Below are 18,100 nucleotides of genomic sequence, written 5' to 3' on the forward strand. Positions count from 1 at the left end.
GAATATCTGGTTTTAGAAAGTATGAATGCTATTAGATGCCCTTCATCCATAGTTCTTAAAATGTCAGTGGTGGTGTTATGATTAGCTCGAAAATTTCAAATAATTTTGTTTGATTTCTATGCTATTTTATATGATAAGATATACGTCTCTCTTGGATAAGGGTGAAAGTATACTCATTGATTGATATTGTTAGTAAGAATCAAGAAACTTTCAGTCATTCGTAGCTACACAAGTAGAACTTATAGATACGGCATATCCAATACCCTAACAAATCAGCAGTAGAACCAGATATAATGATAACTTTAAACCAAACTAGGAGAAGGTTGTATAATCGTAATATGAGTAAAATTGAGTTTACTGTAGGATCATAAAGACATATAAAGCAAAAGTTTGTTGCCTGGATTTTTACACTTACGCAACACCATTCTAAAGAGTTATATTAAATTTTAAAAACTAGATAAAGTAACACTTTTTTAACATTTTTCCATATTGATAGGTTCATCCCTTCTTCAAATTCACCCCTCAGGCGGACCGTTTTGACGTCGCTGTTCTCCGCTTGGACAGAGCAGCTCACAACTTACCCCACGTCACCCCCATTTGCCTCCCTACTAAGGGAGATAATTTTTTGGGGGATGTAGGGCACGCGGCTGGATGGGGCGCCTTAAGTCCTGGATCCCGCTTGAGACCGCAAACGTTGCAAACCGTAAAAGTTCCAGTTATTGATAATCGGCAATGTGAAAGGTGGCATAGGTAAGGAATAATTTTATATTAATAAGATTTTCAATTATTGTATAACGTAGAAAATTTACTCTCATTCAACGTGTTTTTGTTATTATTTAATTGGAAATCGAAATATAATATTATTGGGTCAAGATTGCATGTTTATATAAACTGATTTATTGTAGTCAAAACTAAATTATTTTATGGCAACAGTTTAAAAAAATGTGTAGTACATTTTCATTATTTTAAAGTAGTGTGAAAAAATATAATTTTTATATAATTTTCACAGGAAAATGCATAAGAGTATAAGTATAAGATTGAGAAATATGCTACCTTTGTGGGTACAGAGCCAGAGAAGTTAAGAACTTAAAAAAAAACAAGCATCTCAAGATGAAAATCAAGAATGTAATAAACATATTTTGTACCATGTAAAACGGCAATGGCACAAGTAAGGCTTAGCTACGCAGCATTTGTATGATGGAATTAAGCTTGGAACATGACGTCAATAGAGGTTCTGTATCATATACATGTCGTTGAAGAAAATATTTTAACCCAAAATAAACATATCTATAACTGCAATTAGGATGATACTAGATATTGGAGACCTTGATATCGAGAGATGTATCATTAAGGCAGCTTATAGAATTCCCAAGTAGCCATCATTTGCTTTTAGAGAGTTGGTATTAATTAATTTTAGGGACCATATAAACCAGTTAGCAATAAAAGCTAATCAGATATTATGTCTTACGCTTACAAATTGCATTGGGTTATCTGTGTAGGTAGTGAAATAGTTTGTGGCATTAACTCGATCCATATCCTGCAAAGCAATGTTAAGAAATGATAAGAACTGATATCTGCATAACTCGTACCTGACTATTACCCAAGTACTTAGCTTCAGCAGAAAATAGCCATGAGAATGTTTCCTGATTACTGCAATATTTTACGGTTCTATGGCACCTTGGAGTGACTTAACCATATTCTTATTAACTCAGCATCATCGGAAGAGTGCCTACATCTAATATAATCAGAGAGCAAAAATTTATGATACAGTACCTTATGATATAGTTATGAAATTGGATTACCAGATCACTATTAGTCAAGTGATCTAAGCATCATTACCAAGTCGATATATTATACCAGATTTTTGAGAAAAGAGTAATAAATCAGACAAAAACCTGATAGGAATTGAATGCTTCAACACATTCACATAAAATGTCATCGGTGGTTCAATGGGTTATTAAACGTCACATAAATAAATGTTAAGGCAAGGAGATTCCAAATATAAACAAAGGTTAGGCTCGCTTTGATCTTTGTTATTTTACTGGAAGAATAAGATGTTACACCAAATAAAACGTCAGATATACGCCTTATCAATGCAGGCCTTGTATTAAATTAATATATTAATTTCCACATTTCCATGCTAATACCAAACCAATATATTAATTTACTACACCGATTTCAATAACAAGTTTTAGTCACAAGTCAGAGAGGCCGAGACATGGCCGAGACGTGTCAATCCTCATGTCAATCCTCCTCAGAGATAAGCGTTAACGGATCAAAGAAGCAATTCAGGAATCGGTGAAGGATTGTTCTCTTTTTTAGTTAAAGCTTTGTCTATCAATTTCTGTTGCATTTTAATGCATGGAAATATCAGAATCTAAGAAAAAATTTCGCCAGTGTTGTATAATAATTTATGTAGATATTGATATAATTCTAATTAGGAAATACAAAGCTATTTTATTATGAGCTTTAATAGCACAACGTGAAAAATCTGCAAAACAAAAGTACGACTCAAGACATTTACCTGCGGTTGGCTTGCCACATTGATTGTCCTAGTAAACTCTCCTTCTTGAGCTTGGTTATTCTAATCTTTTTAATAATTTAAATAACACCCTGTTATAAAAGATTGAAATTGGATTAGTATGGATATTTTAATTGATACTACGTTTGTTCCATAACTAGCATTTTTTTGTGTTGATAAAAGAAATACTTTTTATACATGAAGTTTTATAAAATTTAAACATAAAAATAAAGTAAGATCTTTTCTCGATTTTTTATATTTAATAGAATAAAGGCAGCATTTTTATGGAGCAGTCTTGCAATAAACATATGTTTAGAAAAGCTGCAATATATATATCCCCTGCAGTTTTAATAAAAGTAAATTTTATTTATTACTTGTCCAGAGCAATTTTTTTAATATATTTTAAAATAAAACAACCACTATAATTATAGAATATTATAGAGAATTATAAGAGAGAGAGAAAGAAGGATAAAGAATGTCAAATCTCTATCTACCGTTAAAGTATGGTAAATGCATTTAATGCACAAGGTAAAATATAATAACTCTTGAGTTTAATATTTGAAGTTTTAAATGAAACATGCTTAAAGTCACATATTCTTTAAATGGTAATTAAATTTCTATAACTTAGTATATAGGTTACTAAGAGGACACATTACTTCAGCATGTAAAAGGAGAGCAGTATTCTAAGCAAGGGTTGTACATTAATCAATGACCGATTACTCCCTGTTTTCTCCGAAGTCAAAGGCTTTATTTAAATTACAAAATATCACTGCCCCAGATTTCCATCATTAAGATAGAAAAAATAATTTTTTTACACGCAAATTTCAATTTTTTTTTCAAATTCAAATTTATTAAAGCAAAATAACATTACGTGAATAATGTTAATACATAATAAATGACGATAGATACAAAGATACCTAGATACAAGGGTATCTGTGTGCGTCACATAGGTTGATAAATAATATTTTGAATGAATAATATGTTCACATTAACGTATTGATTTGTCTATTGTTCACATCACATTGTTAAATTTGTTTATTTATTTTTATGATGCATAGCTTAAATAGACATTGTTTTTTAACATGGTAACAGTGAAATAAAGTATTTTATTGTTATAATAAAAACAAAAAAAGCTATAAAAACGCAGTGCTAAAAATCTCTTAAATTGTAAGCAATTTGACGAAATTAGAAAATGTTTGTTTAGTAAAGCTACAACAAGTTTATGATGCTTGTCTTAAGAAGACTTAAAAACTATCCTTTTGAATTAAAAATTAATTAGAATACTATTTATTAAGGTTTTGTATGGGTTCGTTTGCGTATATCTCAATAATATTTTATTTTAGATCAAAAGGAATACAAGTCACAATTTTTGACGAGATGCTCTGCGCGGGATATAAGAACGGCGGCCGTGATAGCTGTCAAGGGGATTCTGGAGGGCCGCTAATGCTCCAGAAGGCTAACAGGTGGTTCCTAATTGGGATAGTGTCAGCTGGGTACTCGTGTGCACAGCCCGGCCAACCTGGAATTTATCATAGAGTAAGTATCATTAAGGTATTTTTTTGTATCTAAAATACAGGGTGTTTGGCGGAGGGTTAGTCAAACTTAGTGGGCATATAGATAGACTCAGATAGAAGGTATTTTCTTAATAAACTTGTGTTCTAAAAGTCTCGGGTTTTTTTATATCATTGAGTTTGTGTTATTTTCAGGATTTTCAAAAAATTATGCCTTTTGACATCTTTAAATTTTTTCAACATATTTTTCAAATTTTACATTATTTATTTTTTTTACATTTGTATTTAGTCTGTAATATATCCTGAATCTAAAAAAATCAATATCAAATACAAATAATACCGAAATAATTCGTTTTGAGCTCAAAAAGTTAATACAATTAGCAAAAAAAGTTTAGGTAGCTTTAGCGTAAGTTAAAGTTAAGGTAACTTTAACTTGACGCAAAAAAAACTAAAATCTATCAAGATGTTCAGGTAGTTTTAAAAACATCTCCAGTTAATACTCTTTTCAATGATATACGATGTGTAACACAAAGCCGACTAACTTGCCACATTCATGACTTTAAAGGAAAATAAAGTAAAAAAAAAATATTTTGTAAATTTTATGTATTTATTTCAAAATTACAAATTTTGTTGAAACTGCGCTCCCCTGGCTCTTATACATGCCCTATATCGCCGTCGCATTTCTACTGTCGTAAGGCGAGGTCGCATCTCTTCTCTGAGGGTTAGAAAAGCGGCATTGATTCTTTGAATTATTGGGAAAAGTATTGTCCAGAAATTCTCTAACGGCAATCCGATAGTGTGCAGGACACCCGTCATTCTGGAAGACGATTGGCCCGGCCCGTCTTCATTAAATATGGGTATATCAGCCAATAATTGTGGGAGATCATTTTGTAAAAAATGTAAGTAATTGTCCCCGTTGAGGTTTCTCGGCAAGTAGTGTGGACCGATGAGGTGTCTCCCAATCACACCTGCCCAAACATCAACACTGAATCTTGTTTGGAAAGACTTGGCTCTGGTCAAACGCGGATTTACGTTTTTGTTTTCCCAATAATGTAAATTATGTTGGTTAAATATCCCCGCACGTGTAAATGTTGATTCATCAGTCCATAAGATGCTTTTTAAAAAGTGTCCATTTTCAACGTCTGCGTGAAGCAAAAAGCAGCAAAATTGTACCCGTCGTTCATAGTCGGCTTGTAGAAGACCTAGAATAGAGTATCACGATGCCAGTAAAAATTACGGAATTAAGTTGTTGATGTAGTATGAAATTACCTTGCACTGGGGTTTAATGGAAAGGATGCCTTCCTTCTACCTTGACAAGTGACCATGCTTTCCATGTAGAAATGTTCAGATCTGTAGCTACTTTCCTTGTACTAGTGGTGGGATCCTCATCAAATGCGCGAATTACGTTTTCATCTACAGCAACATCATACTGCCTCCGATTGATCCTCGGTTCTTGAAAACTTAGATTGCCTGTTTCCCTTAATCGACGAAAAGTGTAAGCAAAAGTGTTGTGGTGAGGCACACGCCTATTGGGTTATTCCTCCTCATAAATTCTTTGTGCTTCTCGCGTATTACCTTTGACTCTTCCATAAGCAAAGACAATATCGGCGTATTCTTCGGTAGTGTATGCAGCCATTGTGGCGATAATGTTACGAAAATAAGGAAAGTCACAAAAACAATATCAAAACTCAATTAACAGCAACAATAACAACAGTATTAACATTAACAATAACAACTATAGAAACGGTACAATATTAATTTAACGACTTGGGTACGTAAAAAAGCTAAAAAGTTACACCACGACAAATGACAAATGTCAAATGACAATAACAATATGTAACATATATTGTTGTTATCACAACAACAATCCCATAGCATGTTCCACGATTTCCTCATTTAACCATTCAAAGAATCGATGCCGATGATTTCAAACTATCAGAAAAGCGATGCGGCTTCGTCTTACTACTAGTACAGTGGAAGTACAGTGTACAGTGGAAATGCGACAGCGACGTAGGTCATGTATTAGAGCCAGGGGAGCGCAGTTTTAATAAAATTTGTAATTTTGAAATAAATACATAAAATTAAAAAAATATGTTTTTTTACTTTATTGTCCTTTAAAGTCATGAATTGTGGCAAGTTAGTCGGCTTTGTGTTACACATCGTATATCATTGAAAAGAGTATTAACTGGAGATGTTTTTAAAACTACCTGAACATCTTGATAGTTTTTAATTTTTTTTGCGTCAAGTTAAAGTAAAATAACTTTTTTTGCTACTTGTATTAACTTTTTGAGCTCAAAACGAATTATTTCGGTATTATTTGTACTTGATATTGATTTTTTTAGATTCAGGATACATTACAGACTAAATACAAATGGAAAAAAAGAACGTCAAAAATTTTTTACTTAAAAGATCCTACATATGGTGGACTAGAAATATATCTATCTGTATAGGTATTAGGATGATAAGTCTAGTTATGTATAAGCTATGCTCATCTTTTAATGCAATACTATGGTCACGCCGTTTAGTCGACTAGATCCCGCGAACCAGCAACACCTCCTAGATAAGGTGGTTCCTTCGCAGCTGCGTTGGTTAAAGGGTTAGTAGGCTTCTCCGACTCCCTAGTTATGCGCAAACGGAGATGAGGGGTCGATAGCCCGAGGAAGGGCCACCAGATCCTTATTTAAGCTGTACGCATACAATAAAATAATAGTAGCACAGAGTGTAACTTTATCCATTAGTATACCTTAGTTTATAGCTATTGAAGCGCTGTCAATAATGAGAATACCTAAATTAAGAATAAATCGGGTTCTAAATAAAAACATAACATAGCGATCCAAAAACCGACCAGCAGCTGCAGATAGTCTACCGGTTTCCCCAAAGGGCAGAGTTACCCCTTACAGCTGGTATCTACCCTATGGCGGAAACCAGCTGTTTACGACTCAACCGGTTCCTACCTAAGGGTACAGGATCACCTCGAAGTTGTTATCAAATAACTGATGATTTCTGGTTTGTAGTTAAAATTTGTGTTGAGTGACCTTAATAAAATAAAGATGAATATATGCACATATGCTAAGCTTGCTTTTTATTTGCTTCAAAATTCGGTATGGAAATTGATTAATTATTATTAATTTTTAGAGACATTTTTATAACATTGGCAATTATTTATTTTATATAAGATATATTTAATTAACATTACTAAACAAGTTAAGCAACTCGGAATGCAGCTCGTATATTGTAACTCGAAAATATATACATAGATATTATTATTTTACATATAACGAAGAAAAAATATTTTCTACTAAAACAATTTAAACTACTTGTACTATACTTATAAATAAAAAGTATAGTACAAGTAAAACGTAAAGTACAAGTACAAGTAAAAGTAAAAAGTAGTAAGTAAAATACACTTAACTAAATAAATAAATAAACTTATATTGCCTAGCAGAAGAATCCAATACCAGGAAAACCATTTATACAATATTCGTAACTATCAATTAACAAAGCAAATACAAACAGTAACAGTAAAACAGTATTAGGTTCCAAGGTACTAAAAGCTAATCCCTTTAATAAAAATTTTATAATAATGTGGCATATTAGTTAGTTACTTTCACTACTTTGACAAAATAAAAAAGAACAGAAAAAAACAGAATAAAAGTTGAGATACACACACTATGCATGTAAAGCCAAATATAGATACTGAATGAAAATTGATTAAAACGAAACAATCTAATTTAGTTTGAAAAAAAAAAGATTTTAACTAGATTTAAACTAGATGTGCGTATTATACTTAATAATAAAATAATAATAAATAATATTAAATAAATAACTGATAATAAATCATTGGCAATTAATCTATTATAGAGAAAAAATAAAAAAAATCCAAGTCTCAGTCTCAAAACATCTCACTCAAGTTACATGTTTCGGACTAAGTACTGACTGTACTTAGCAGGTCATCTAGCTGTAAGGTCTGATGATGCTTTATTAGCGAAACATGTAACCTGAGTGACACATAAAAAAATGTTTTGAGACTGAGACTTGGAGTTTTTTATTTTTTCTCTAGTTACATAGGTATCTTTCAGATAATGGACGAGTTCTTTCAATAATCTATCAAATTTTTTTATTTTAGTTACACACTGGTTGGTTCTAGTCACGCTCGTGTAAAATAAAGAATAAGTTTGCAAATTCTCGTTTGTCATAAGAAAACTTATTTTGTCGAGAAGTGTTTCATAATTAATTTTATTATTTAATAATTAATAGAGAAAAACCAACATACTAGTACTAAGTACTACATACATAGTACTAATCGTTGAAGCAACACTTAATTATGAAAGCTCCTGGCTATCAATTTTAAGTGCTAAAGACTTTAAAAACACTGTTTAGACATTCTCAAACGCCATATTATGAAATACCATATTATGGATTCCATATTAAAGAAACCTATTTTAATTTAGATCTAACCAGTGAGCCATAAAATGCTGATAAATCCTTAATCTTCACACATCTCTGCAGATCCATGTTATTTATAGTGTAACTAAGTAGGATTGGGCTATTCTTTCGTGTAACTAAATAAACCTTACATTTAGATGCGTTAAGTAATAAATTATTATTTTGACACTATGGATTTAATTTATTTTGTAAATTAACTATAATCATCATATTTTAAAATATTGACTTAATAAGTTTCTAAATCATCTGCAAATAAAAGAGTTCTTAATTATTATTGCTAAGGATACTGTTAATAAAATAACAATAAATAGGGGGTTCAGATTAAATCCTTGAGCCACACCGGAGGTTGATTTGTATTAGTTAGAGTGGTAGCCATTATTAAAAACCGTTTGAACTCTATTTTTTAAATATGAACTAAAAAAATTCAATAAATTTTGGCTAATACCAATGCCGCTGAATTTATTAAATAAAGTAGGGTGATCTATTGTTTGTATACCACATCTACCTGACCTCGCTTATCTATATCAGTTTCTACCATGTCTTCGTACAGTTTAACAAAATCTGCAAGGCATAAAACCATGTTGAACATTGGATATTAGTGGCTTTATTTGAGGGAAGATACTCTTCTATCTTCTATACGTACATCTCGATGACCTTCGCAAAGGTATTTAAAACTGAGAATGGTATATAGTTTGTTATCTTTGACTTATCACCGTTCTTCAAAACAGGGCAAACTTCGGCTATTTCAGGAAATTTTTGCGTAGAAAGAATGTTACCAAGCAGTAAGCATAATAATAATAATAATAATAATAATAATAATAATAATAATAATAATAATATACATTAAATTGCTTTAATTCCATATACCGAAAGTAGTACAAAGCTGAAATGGAAAAATGGGGTGGCGGTATCTAATTTGAACTGCTCAAACAACCAGCCTAATATATTATTATTAAAAATGTGCCTAATGCAATGGTAATGCCTTAGGTTTACTATAATGTGGGTAACACGCATACAAAATAATTATAAAGTATATTCTGATAGTCACTGAGCAGCCTAATACTTACCAAATTAACTTTACTGATACCGACTAACTGATACGGAGGGTTAGAAAGAAATCCCTAGCTTTTTTAAGGAAAGTAAATGAAGACAAATTCTGCTAATGGGAGAATGCAACGAATGAAATGCATGAATTGCTGAATGGGTAAAATACCTTGTAAAAAATGGGAATTAAAATGTTGCAGAAATTGAGGAAAGTCTGCTATATATATGCAAACGAGCGCAGTACACTACCTTAAGGGACAACTTAAGCATTTTTTATTACTTCAGAGTTTAAGCCATTGTATGTTACAGTTTGTTTTCTATTAATAATATGATTTTCAATGAATCATATAGAGGTATCCCGAAGACTATAATATTTTAGTTAGCAAAAGGTGATGTCTAATAATTCCAAACGCTTTATTAAAATCCTAAATAATACAGCAAGTGACAAAAATGTGCATTCCAAACCTTAAAGCTATCATACCTGAAGTAAGCCTGTAGTAGTGCTATGATTTCTTTGAAAACAAAACATGCGATTAGAATAGTAATGCTCTTAAAAAACTGTGTTGTTCAGCTACAACCTTATCAATAATTTCAAAAAGTAATACTTAAATACTAATTATTCGAAATTCGTTTGGTTTTAAAGGCTCCGGATCGAGATTACATAAGCACTTTTCCAGCACTCAGAAAATGTAACTGTAATAAGGAAATAATTAGTTAGAAAGGTATTGTGCCGTAATAAAACAGGTATATGAAAAAGAATCAAGTATACTTTAAGGACATACTTGTAAGGATACTTTATCGCCTCTTGTTGAGTTAAATGTAAAGCCAAATATAGTTTTTCTAGTACATCTGTTAAGATAAATCATTGTCATGAAAGATTTTATTGCTCTAATATTTATTGGAAAGAGTGATAATATACAAGGTGTCTTGGAGCTAGATGCAATCCTTTAAGGGGGTGATAGCTGACTTAATTTTAAACATTTTAAGCTGTGTAGGTCGAAATTTGTTTATAAATTTTTTATGGCAATTTTTGCATTTTTCTCAAGAAATAGCAAAATTTCACACTTAAACGGTAATAGAGCGCAAGTTACATTTTGTATCGGAGTTTCAAAGTTTATTTTGTTTTGCCTAATGTGTATTATTAAAAATACGATCAACTTTAAGCTTCTGTGTAAACTTATTAGAAAAAATAGAGATATTGAAACGTAAAAAATAAATATGGAGTTAAAATAAAAATGCTTTGTTTTATGTTTAAATAATTGTTATAAAAATGCTTTCGTCGTTCAAACCTCTCTAAAAATATGCCTAGCTTCTGCCCTTTATTTTAAGATATCACTCATGCCGATGCCTGGCCAATTCTCAGAATTATGGCCTCTTTTGTGCGTAGGTCAGGTAAACAAAACCTACTGGATTATATTCAGGTTCAACATATTCAGGTAAATAAAAAGTAATAAAAATAAAATTAAGCAGAGGTACCTAATAGTAGATACTGTAGGGTAAGGGGTACCTAGTAGGTACTTTGGGGTGGGGGTTACGAGTTAGGTACTCGCTTAATAAATAAAAACGTGTGATTTTAGCCTCTTGTTGTTTAGTTTCACTCTCGCCTCTAATTTTGTAAGATTATCAACTTCGTACTGACTGACTGCATCCACTGTTTTTTAAATCGAGTTTCTGCCCGTTTTAATAAACAGTATTGTAAAATGGAATTTACCAACCAAGAGTACGCTGACATTGTCTTCACATATGGACGTGCTAACGGTAATGGAGCTTTGGCACGACGCTTGTACCAGGAACGTTATCCAGATCGGAGGTTACCAAACTTCAGGGTGTTTCAAAACACCTTTCGCCGTCCTACTGAAGTTGGCATTGGGAATAATCCGGCACGTGCAGTCAACCCTGGCCATAATAATGTAGAGATTGAGGAGCAAATACTGGAAGCTTTTACCGGAGACCCTACTGCAAGCGTCAGAAAAGTAGCTAAAGACCTTGGCCTTTCTAGATGGAAGGTGTGGACGACCATGAAGAAAGATACAGCAGCACAGTAGGAAAGCACAGTATCCCTTTTATGGTACGGGAGTGCAGGGCTTACAAGAAGAAGACCCTGCAAGACGAATTAAGAAGTATCTTGTGTACAGACGAGTCCAATTTTTCCAGGGAGGGTATTACCAACTTCCACAACCTCCACGAATGGGCTGCCAAAGATGCAAATCCGCACTGGAAAAAACAAAAATCATTTCAGAACAGATTTTCGGTCAATGTGTGGGCCGGAGTAATAGGCAGGACTATTATTGGGCCATATTTTCTACTAGAGAATTTAAATGGTGCCAACTATTTAGATTTTCTACAAAATAATATCCCCGTTCTTCTAGACGAAGCTGGATTATTGGAACGAGAAAGACCAATAATCTTTCAGCAAGGTGGTTGTCCAGCGCATTGGTCTCTGGCTGTCAGAAATTACTTAGACGACTGTTTTCCGGACGGTTGGATCGGTAGAGGCGGAACCTTTCCTTGGCCCCTCGATCGCCTGACCTAACTCCGTTGGATTATATATATAAAGATATATAAAGATATGACCATAAGAGTAACCACCACCAAAGTAACAAAAAGGGCTCGTGCCTGTATTAGAAATAATGGATTGCATTTTGAACATGAACAATAAATAGTTTAAACAAAATTGTGTTTTATTTAACATTAAAACCTAAAATAACCCCACAATCGGGGATCTAATGCTTAGTAGACTTATGAGAGGTCTCAGTTTAATAATTTTTGTTTACATGACCTGCCGCACAAAAGAGGCCATAATTCTGAGAATTGGCCAGGCATCTGCATGAGTGATATCTAAAAATAAAGGGCGTTTCAATGTCTTTATTTTTTCTATAAGTTTACACAGAAACTTGGAATTGATCGTATTTTTATTAATATACATTAGACAAAACAAAATACACTTTGAAACTCCGATACTAATTGTAACTTGCGCTCTATTACCGTTTAAGTGTGAAATTTTGGTATTTTTTGAGAAAAATGCAAAAATTGCCATAAAAAATTTATAAACAAATTTCGACCTACACATATTTAGCTTAAAATGTTTAAAATTAAGTCAGCTACCACCCCCTTAAAGGATTGCATCTAGCTTCCGGACACCCTGTATAAAAGTTGCAGAATTACCTTGACAAAAAATCTCTAAATTGGTCTGCAGCAATATCAGATTTGTTAATGATCTTCATTAACCTTCATTGGCTGTGAGGTTAAGGTTATAAATTGCAAAAACGTTTTAAAACAGAAATGAATACCGCAATATTACGAGAATTCTTAACTGACTTTAAAAAATGTTTCATTTCATACTGGAAATTAAAACAGTATAAGTCATCGTTAAAACAAGTGTAATTAAATTTTTTAATGTCTCGATCATTCGAATAATTATTTTCTTTCTAATATTTTTTTAACGAGCGTTACCAATAACAAGCTTTTATAATCTTGTCAATAAACTTATTCAGATGTGAAAAGCAAGCTCATGAGAAGTATTGCTAAATATATTTTGCATTTAATTCAAAATTGATGAAAAGCTCTATTAGAGAAGAAGAAAGACAATTTCAAAATGATTTTTTTAAGTAGTTCTTAAAGAAGTTATTGAATTACAAAACGCTCTGTGATATGTTGTGATAATTTAAATTACTTGTCTTATAATATTAGGTTTGAAATCAATAATGCCCTAAAGCAATATTCCAAAAATTTTTGATGTGAAAAAGATTAGAAACAAATCATTAAAGGAAACTAACGATACACAAATCTTCCAGTCTAACAAATCTTTTCAGAATGTAAAAAGAGGAAAAATAAGTTAAAAATTAAATTAAATTGGAAAAAATAAGTTACTTCAACTATATGCAGATAGTGAAAATATTATTTAATTTTGCAACGTAATGAAAACTTTTCATACCTGGAAAAAAAATGTAGGAAAAAAGGATTTTTATTAAGCGTTACATAAACCTTTATATTTGATTATGTATGTATTTCCATATTCCATTCCATGTCTTATAAACAATTTTTATTTTATATAAAAATTGGAATCTTTAATTTTACTTTATTCAAGTTTTTTATATAAAGATACCAATAATAATATGTATTTTGCTTTATGCTTGAGTTCATTTATAGATCAATGATGATTGTTTACAATGTTGATTTGTGTATAATTACCTTTAGAATGCTTTATCGCTCCTTTGTTAAGACTAATCTTAGATGTGGGCCATTTGTTTTGTTCCCATCTTATAATTGTTACTTTTAAGCAAAAACTAACACAAATTTTGCAAATTATTCTTAATCATTTCCATATATCTACGATTGTAGTTTTCTTAGTAGTAATTTGTGGCTGTATTAAATGATTTACTATGCCTACTCTACGTTTGTTTCTTATTGAGTGATATGATATGTAATACTTCTTACCAAATTTAGAAATAACTTATTATATTTTTATAGCTACAATGTAAATGTATTTTCGTTTACGTTCCAATCTCGAATCAAGAATAAATTTGTTTACATTTATTTTGTTTATATTACTCATTTTATATAATATAATATTTTCTTTTTTTAAGGTTGCTCATACAGTGGACTGGATTTCAAGAGCCGTAGCAGCAAGATGATAGTGCAAAAGACAAAACACTAATTTTAAAATTGTGTGTGTTCAATCAATGTTACCGTAACCTTGGCATTGATTTATGTGTAAAAACGAATCCTGTATTATTGTGTTATTAAACATTCTGTAAATATTTAGCTTACTAGTCAAAATATTGAATAAGGATATTATGGAAACTATACATAAGAACTTGCATGATCAAAATTTTTTAAAAAATACCTTTTGAATAAGTAAATTATAAAATGCTTTATTTATACTATTTATTGTTTTAAAACTTATTAAATACTATTAAGGATATTGCCTGTGTTTATATTTTTAAATTATTTTTAAGAAAGTAGCTTGTAATATAATATATATTTAGGTGAATTTTATGGAAAAGCCTTGTTTGTTTGAATTTACCTTGCATGCGTATAAAGGTTAGCTTAACCCTCAAGTACTATGCGTGGGTCCTAGGGACCCATGTAAATAAGTTTTCATGCAGATTTTGGCAACGCCGCGCGCCACTGGCGTTTCCGTTTGTGTAATCTCCAGTAACATTAAACACTTCTCAGTCGTGAATCTGTTGTTAAAGTGGACGTATCGAATTTCGAGTTATTAGTGTCGACGGGTCTGTGGGACCCACGCATAGTAATTACTTTACAATTTCTGGTTTGGTAAGTTTTAATTTTTTTTGTTTTTTGTTTAATTTTTATGTTTTTTTTTTAATTTTAGAAAGAAATATGGCTTTAAAAAATAATGCTTTGACTGATAAAGACATAGAAGACTTATTTGAAGATGAAAATTTTTGGAATGACCAAGACATTACAACCCAAGCTGCACTGCTTCCATCAGAGTTCAATGATATTGTAGTTTCAAATGATCAAAGTGATCAAGAGGAAGAAGATAATGAGGTTTTAAGCGATCATGACACAGAAAGTGAATTTTCATGGAGCTCCGGAGACGACTCAGACTTCGACCAGGATGAAGAAATTATTGAAGTCTCTCCAAGTATATCAACATCGGAAAAAGAGAAGAGATCGGGCTCATGGCATGGAAAAGATAAGACGATTTGATCAAAACAAGAGCCTACAAGAAGCAGAACAACATCGGAAAATATAATAAAAATATTACCTGGATTGGCTGGAGAGGCAAGGCAAAATCCACCAAAAAATGTTTTGGAAGCATGAAATTTGCTTTTCACAGACAATATGATTCAAAAAATTATTGAATTTACCAATCAAAAAATAAAAATCATGGCTGCCAACTATACTGTTTCTGCAAAAAATCGTCTATCCTTTTTATCTACCACAACTAGCGAAGAAATTAGGGCTTTTATTGGTTTGTTGTATTTACAGGGGATCTTCAAATCAAATAACGAAAACTTACGATCTATGTGGGCAACAGATGGCACCGGTAGAGATATTTTTAATTGCACTATGACTCATGCACGCTTTAATTTTTTACTATCCACTCTACGTTTTGATGATGAAACCACAAGGGCTGAAAGGCGAGCTATGACAAAATTAGCGCCTATTAAAGATCTTTTTGAAGAGTTTGTCGAAAGATCGAAAACAAACTATATACTAGGTGAATTCTTGACTGTGGACGAAATGCTTGTGGCATTTAGAGGTAGATGTGGCTTTCGCATGTATATGCCAAATAAGCCAGCAAAATATGGCATTAAATTACAAATTCTGGCTGATAGTAAAACACATTATATGTGCAATGCTGAAGTATATCTTGGTAGAGATAATGGGCCCGTGCAAAAATCTGTTTTTTTGCAGCTAACTCAAGTAGTCCTTCGTCTAATTACTTCTTTGCCTAAAAAATCAAACCGAAATATCACTGGTGATAATTGGTACTCTTCTGTAGAATTGGTCAATGAACTCCTAAAGAATAACTTAACTTACGTCGGCACAATGAAAAAAAATAAGAGACAAATACCACCTGAATTTCAAGCAATTCGAAGCCGACCTGAATCGTCAAGCCTCTTTGGATTCCAGAGCAAAACTACCTTGGTAAGTCATCTGCCTAAAAAGGGGAAATCTGTGATTCTAATATCTAGCATGCATCATGACGCAAAAATTGATAAAAGCACTCTCAAACCTGATATAATTTTGTTTTATAATGATACAAAATCTGGAGTAGACGCCTTGGATCAAAAATGTGTTCATTTTTTAACCTCCCGCAGAACAAGACGCTGGCCAATGGTACTATTTTTTCAAATGCTTAACATAGCTGGTGTAAATTCTCGGGTACTTTACCAATGTTCTCCCAAGGGAACTGAAATTGAAAGGTATTCCTTTTTGAAGAAACTTGGAATGGCACTTTGCAAGGACTATATGGAAATCCGTATGAACAACCAACATATTCGCCGACAGCTACGTGAATCGATTGCGCTGAGACTTGGAACGTCGTTACCTGTTTATCCAACCCCTATACCAGAGCAATCAAGGTCCAAAAGAAAAAGATGCGCCTTTTGTCCCTCAAAGAAGGATAGAAAAACAAGTGCTTTTTGCAAAAAGTGCAATAAACCCATATGCTTTTCTTGTTGCAATATTTTGTGTGAACCATGTTTAAATAAATAAATTTTGCACTAATTGTTAAAATATCTATATGAATAAACTATTTTGACATTAAAAACATTTTTTTTTATTTAAAAAGTGGTTTTTTTATTTTTAAGTTAAAAAAATGGGTCACTGGGACCCACGCATAGTAAATATGTGTTTTATTTGGGGCATAGTACTTAAGGGTTAAGAAGCAATTTAAAATAAAAGTTTTTACGCTAAAGAATATGAATTAATTTTTAGTAAATAATAAATTTATTGATTTTTCAAAAACGAACATTAAATTATCATAATATTATAAATGAATGAATTAGAAATCAAACCTTTGTATAAAAAATATCATTTGTGTTTATCATTATTCTTAAATAAATATTTACATTATTACGGCCGTATACACACTGCTTACAATTGATTCATCACCTTCTAAATATACTTAGGTTTACAAGTTGTTGAGAATTTTCATTAATATAAGAAGATTTTTAGTTTTAGGACCTCGGTTTAAGTTTCTAAATTTAAAGTTTAGCTGCTTTTCTATTTAATTTTAAAATTTTCTCAACTTTTTTATTACAAACATTTTTTTTTCTAATTTAAATATAGTATAAATATAAATAACTTTCAAAATTTTATTTGTGGAAGGTAGTATGTACCTATAATCAGTTGAAAATAGACAGACATTAAAAGGGTCTAGGGGACAAGGAATAAAAGCCGCTTTATTTTTCGGAAGAAAATTGATTGTGAGATAAATTATATTTATTTTGTGATACATATTTCTTTGAATATATTTTATCATATTAAGTTATTCTTGTTAATATCAAATAAATAGTTTAAATTATTCAAGGCGTATTTCGTGAACTGAAAAATGTATTCAGTACAACTTTTGCTGCTAGTATAGTGACCATTTATTTTAATTGTGCGTGCAACATATTTAATATGCAAAGGAAAAATCTTAATCGTGAAATACATTTACAAGCTGTTGGTATGATACAGGAAGCTGTAAGTTTTACCAAGAGCACTATAGGAAGATTGTGGCAAAGAATTAAAGAGATTGGTGATATAAGAAAAAAAAAAATACGGACCCAACAAGAATGAGAAAGATAGGTTAATTCGCCTTTAGCCATTGCGAAACTTCAATGTTACTGCCAACACATAACCCCAAAGAATAAGTAATAGGTTAGAAAGAAAATATCTTTACGCCAGACGTTTCGTTAGAAATCGAGTAATATTCCGTTAAAATCGCGCATGGATATTAGGATAGGCCGAAAAATATAAGAATTGATGAGAGCCTGAGTGGCATGTATTCTTTTTGTCGATAAATTAAGGTTTGGCTTACGTACTGATTCTAGAAGGCTGAGGTGATGAACTGTGATGAACACCTGGCACGCTGCTTGCAAACTATTTAAGAAGT

General features: G+C 31.7%; 1 protein-coding gene across 1 annotated transcript in view; it reads left to right on the plus strand.

The window, feature by feature from the left end:
* LOC126750216 (uncharacterized) overlaps positions 1-14,529 on the plus strand; it is a 303,441-nt gene extending 288,912 nt beyond the window's left edge. Inside the window, exons 13-15 of the mRNA XM_050459759.1 lie at positions 497-750; positions 3,865-4,057; positions 14,109-14,529. Of these exons, the coding sequence (XP_050315716.1) occupies positions 497-750; positions 3,865-4,057; positions 14,109-14,156 (495 nt within the window). The 3' untranslated portion in view covers positions 14,157-14,529. The remainder of the gene's footprint in view (positions 1-496; positions 751-3,864; positions 4,058-14,108) is intronic.
* Positions 14,530-18,100: the final 3,571 nt, after the last annotated feature.

This window comes from Anthonomus grandis, chromosome 2 (genome assembly GCF_022605725.1).
Source record: "Anthonomus grandis grandis chromosome 2, icAntGran1.3, whole genome shotgun sequence".
NCBI lineage: Eukaryota > Metazoa > Arthropoda > Insecta > Coleoptera > Curculionidae > Anthonomus > Anthonomus grandis.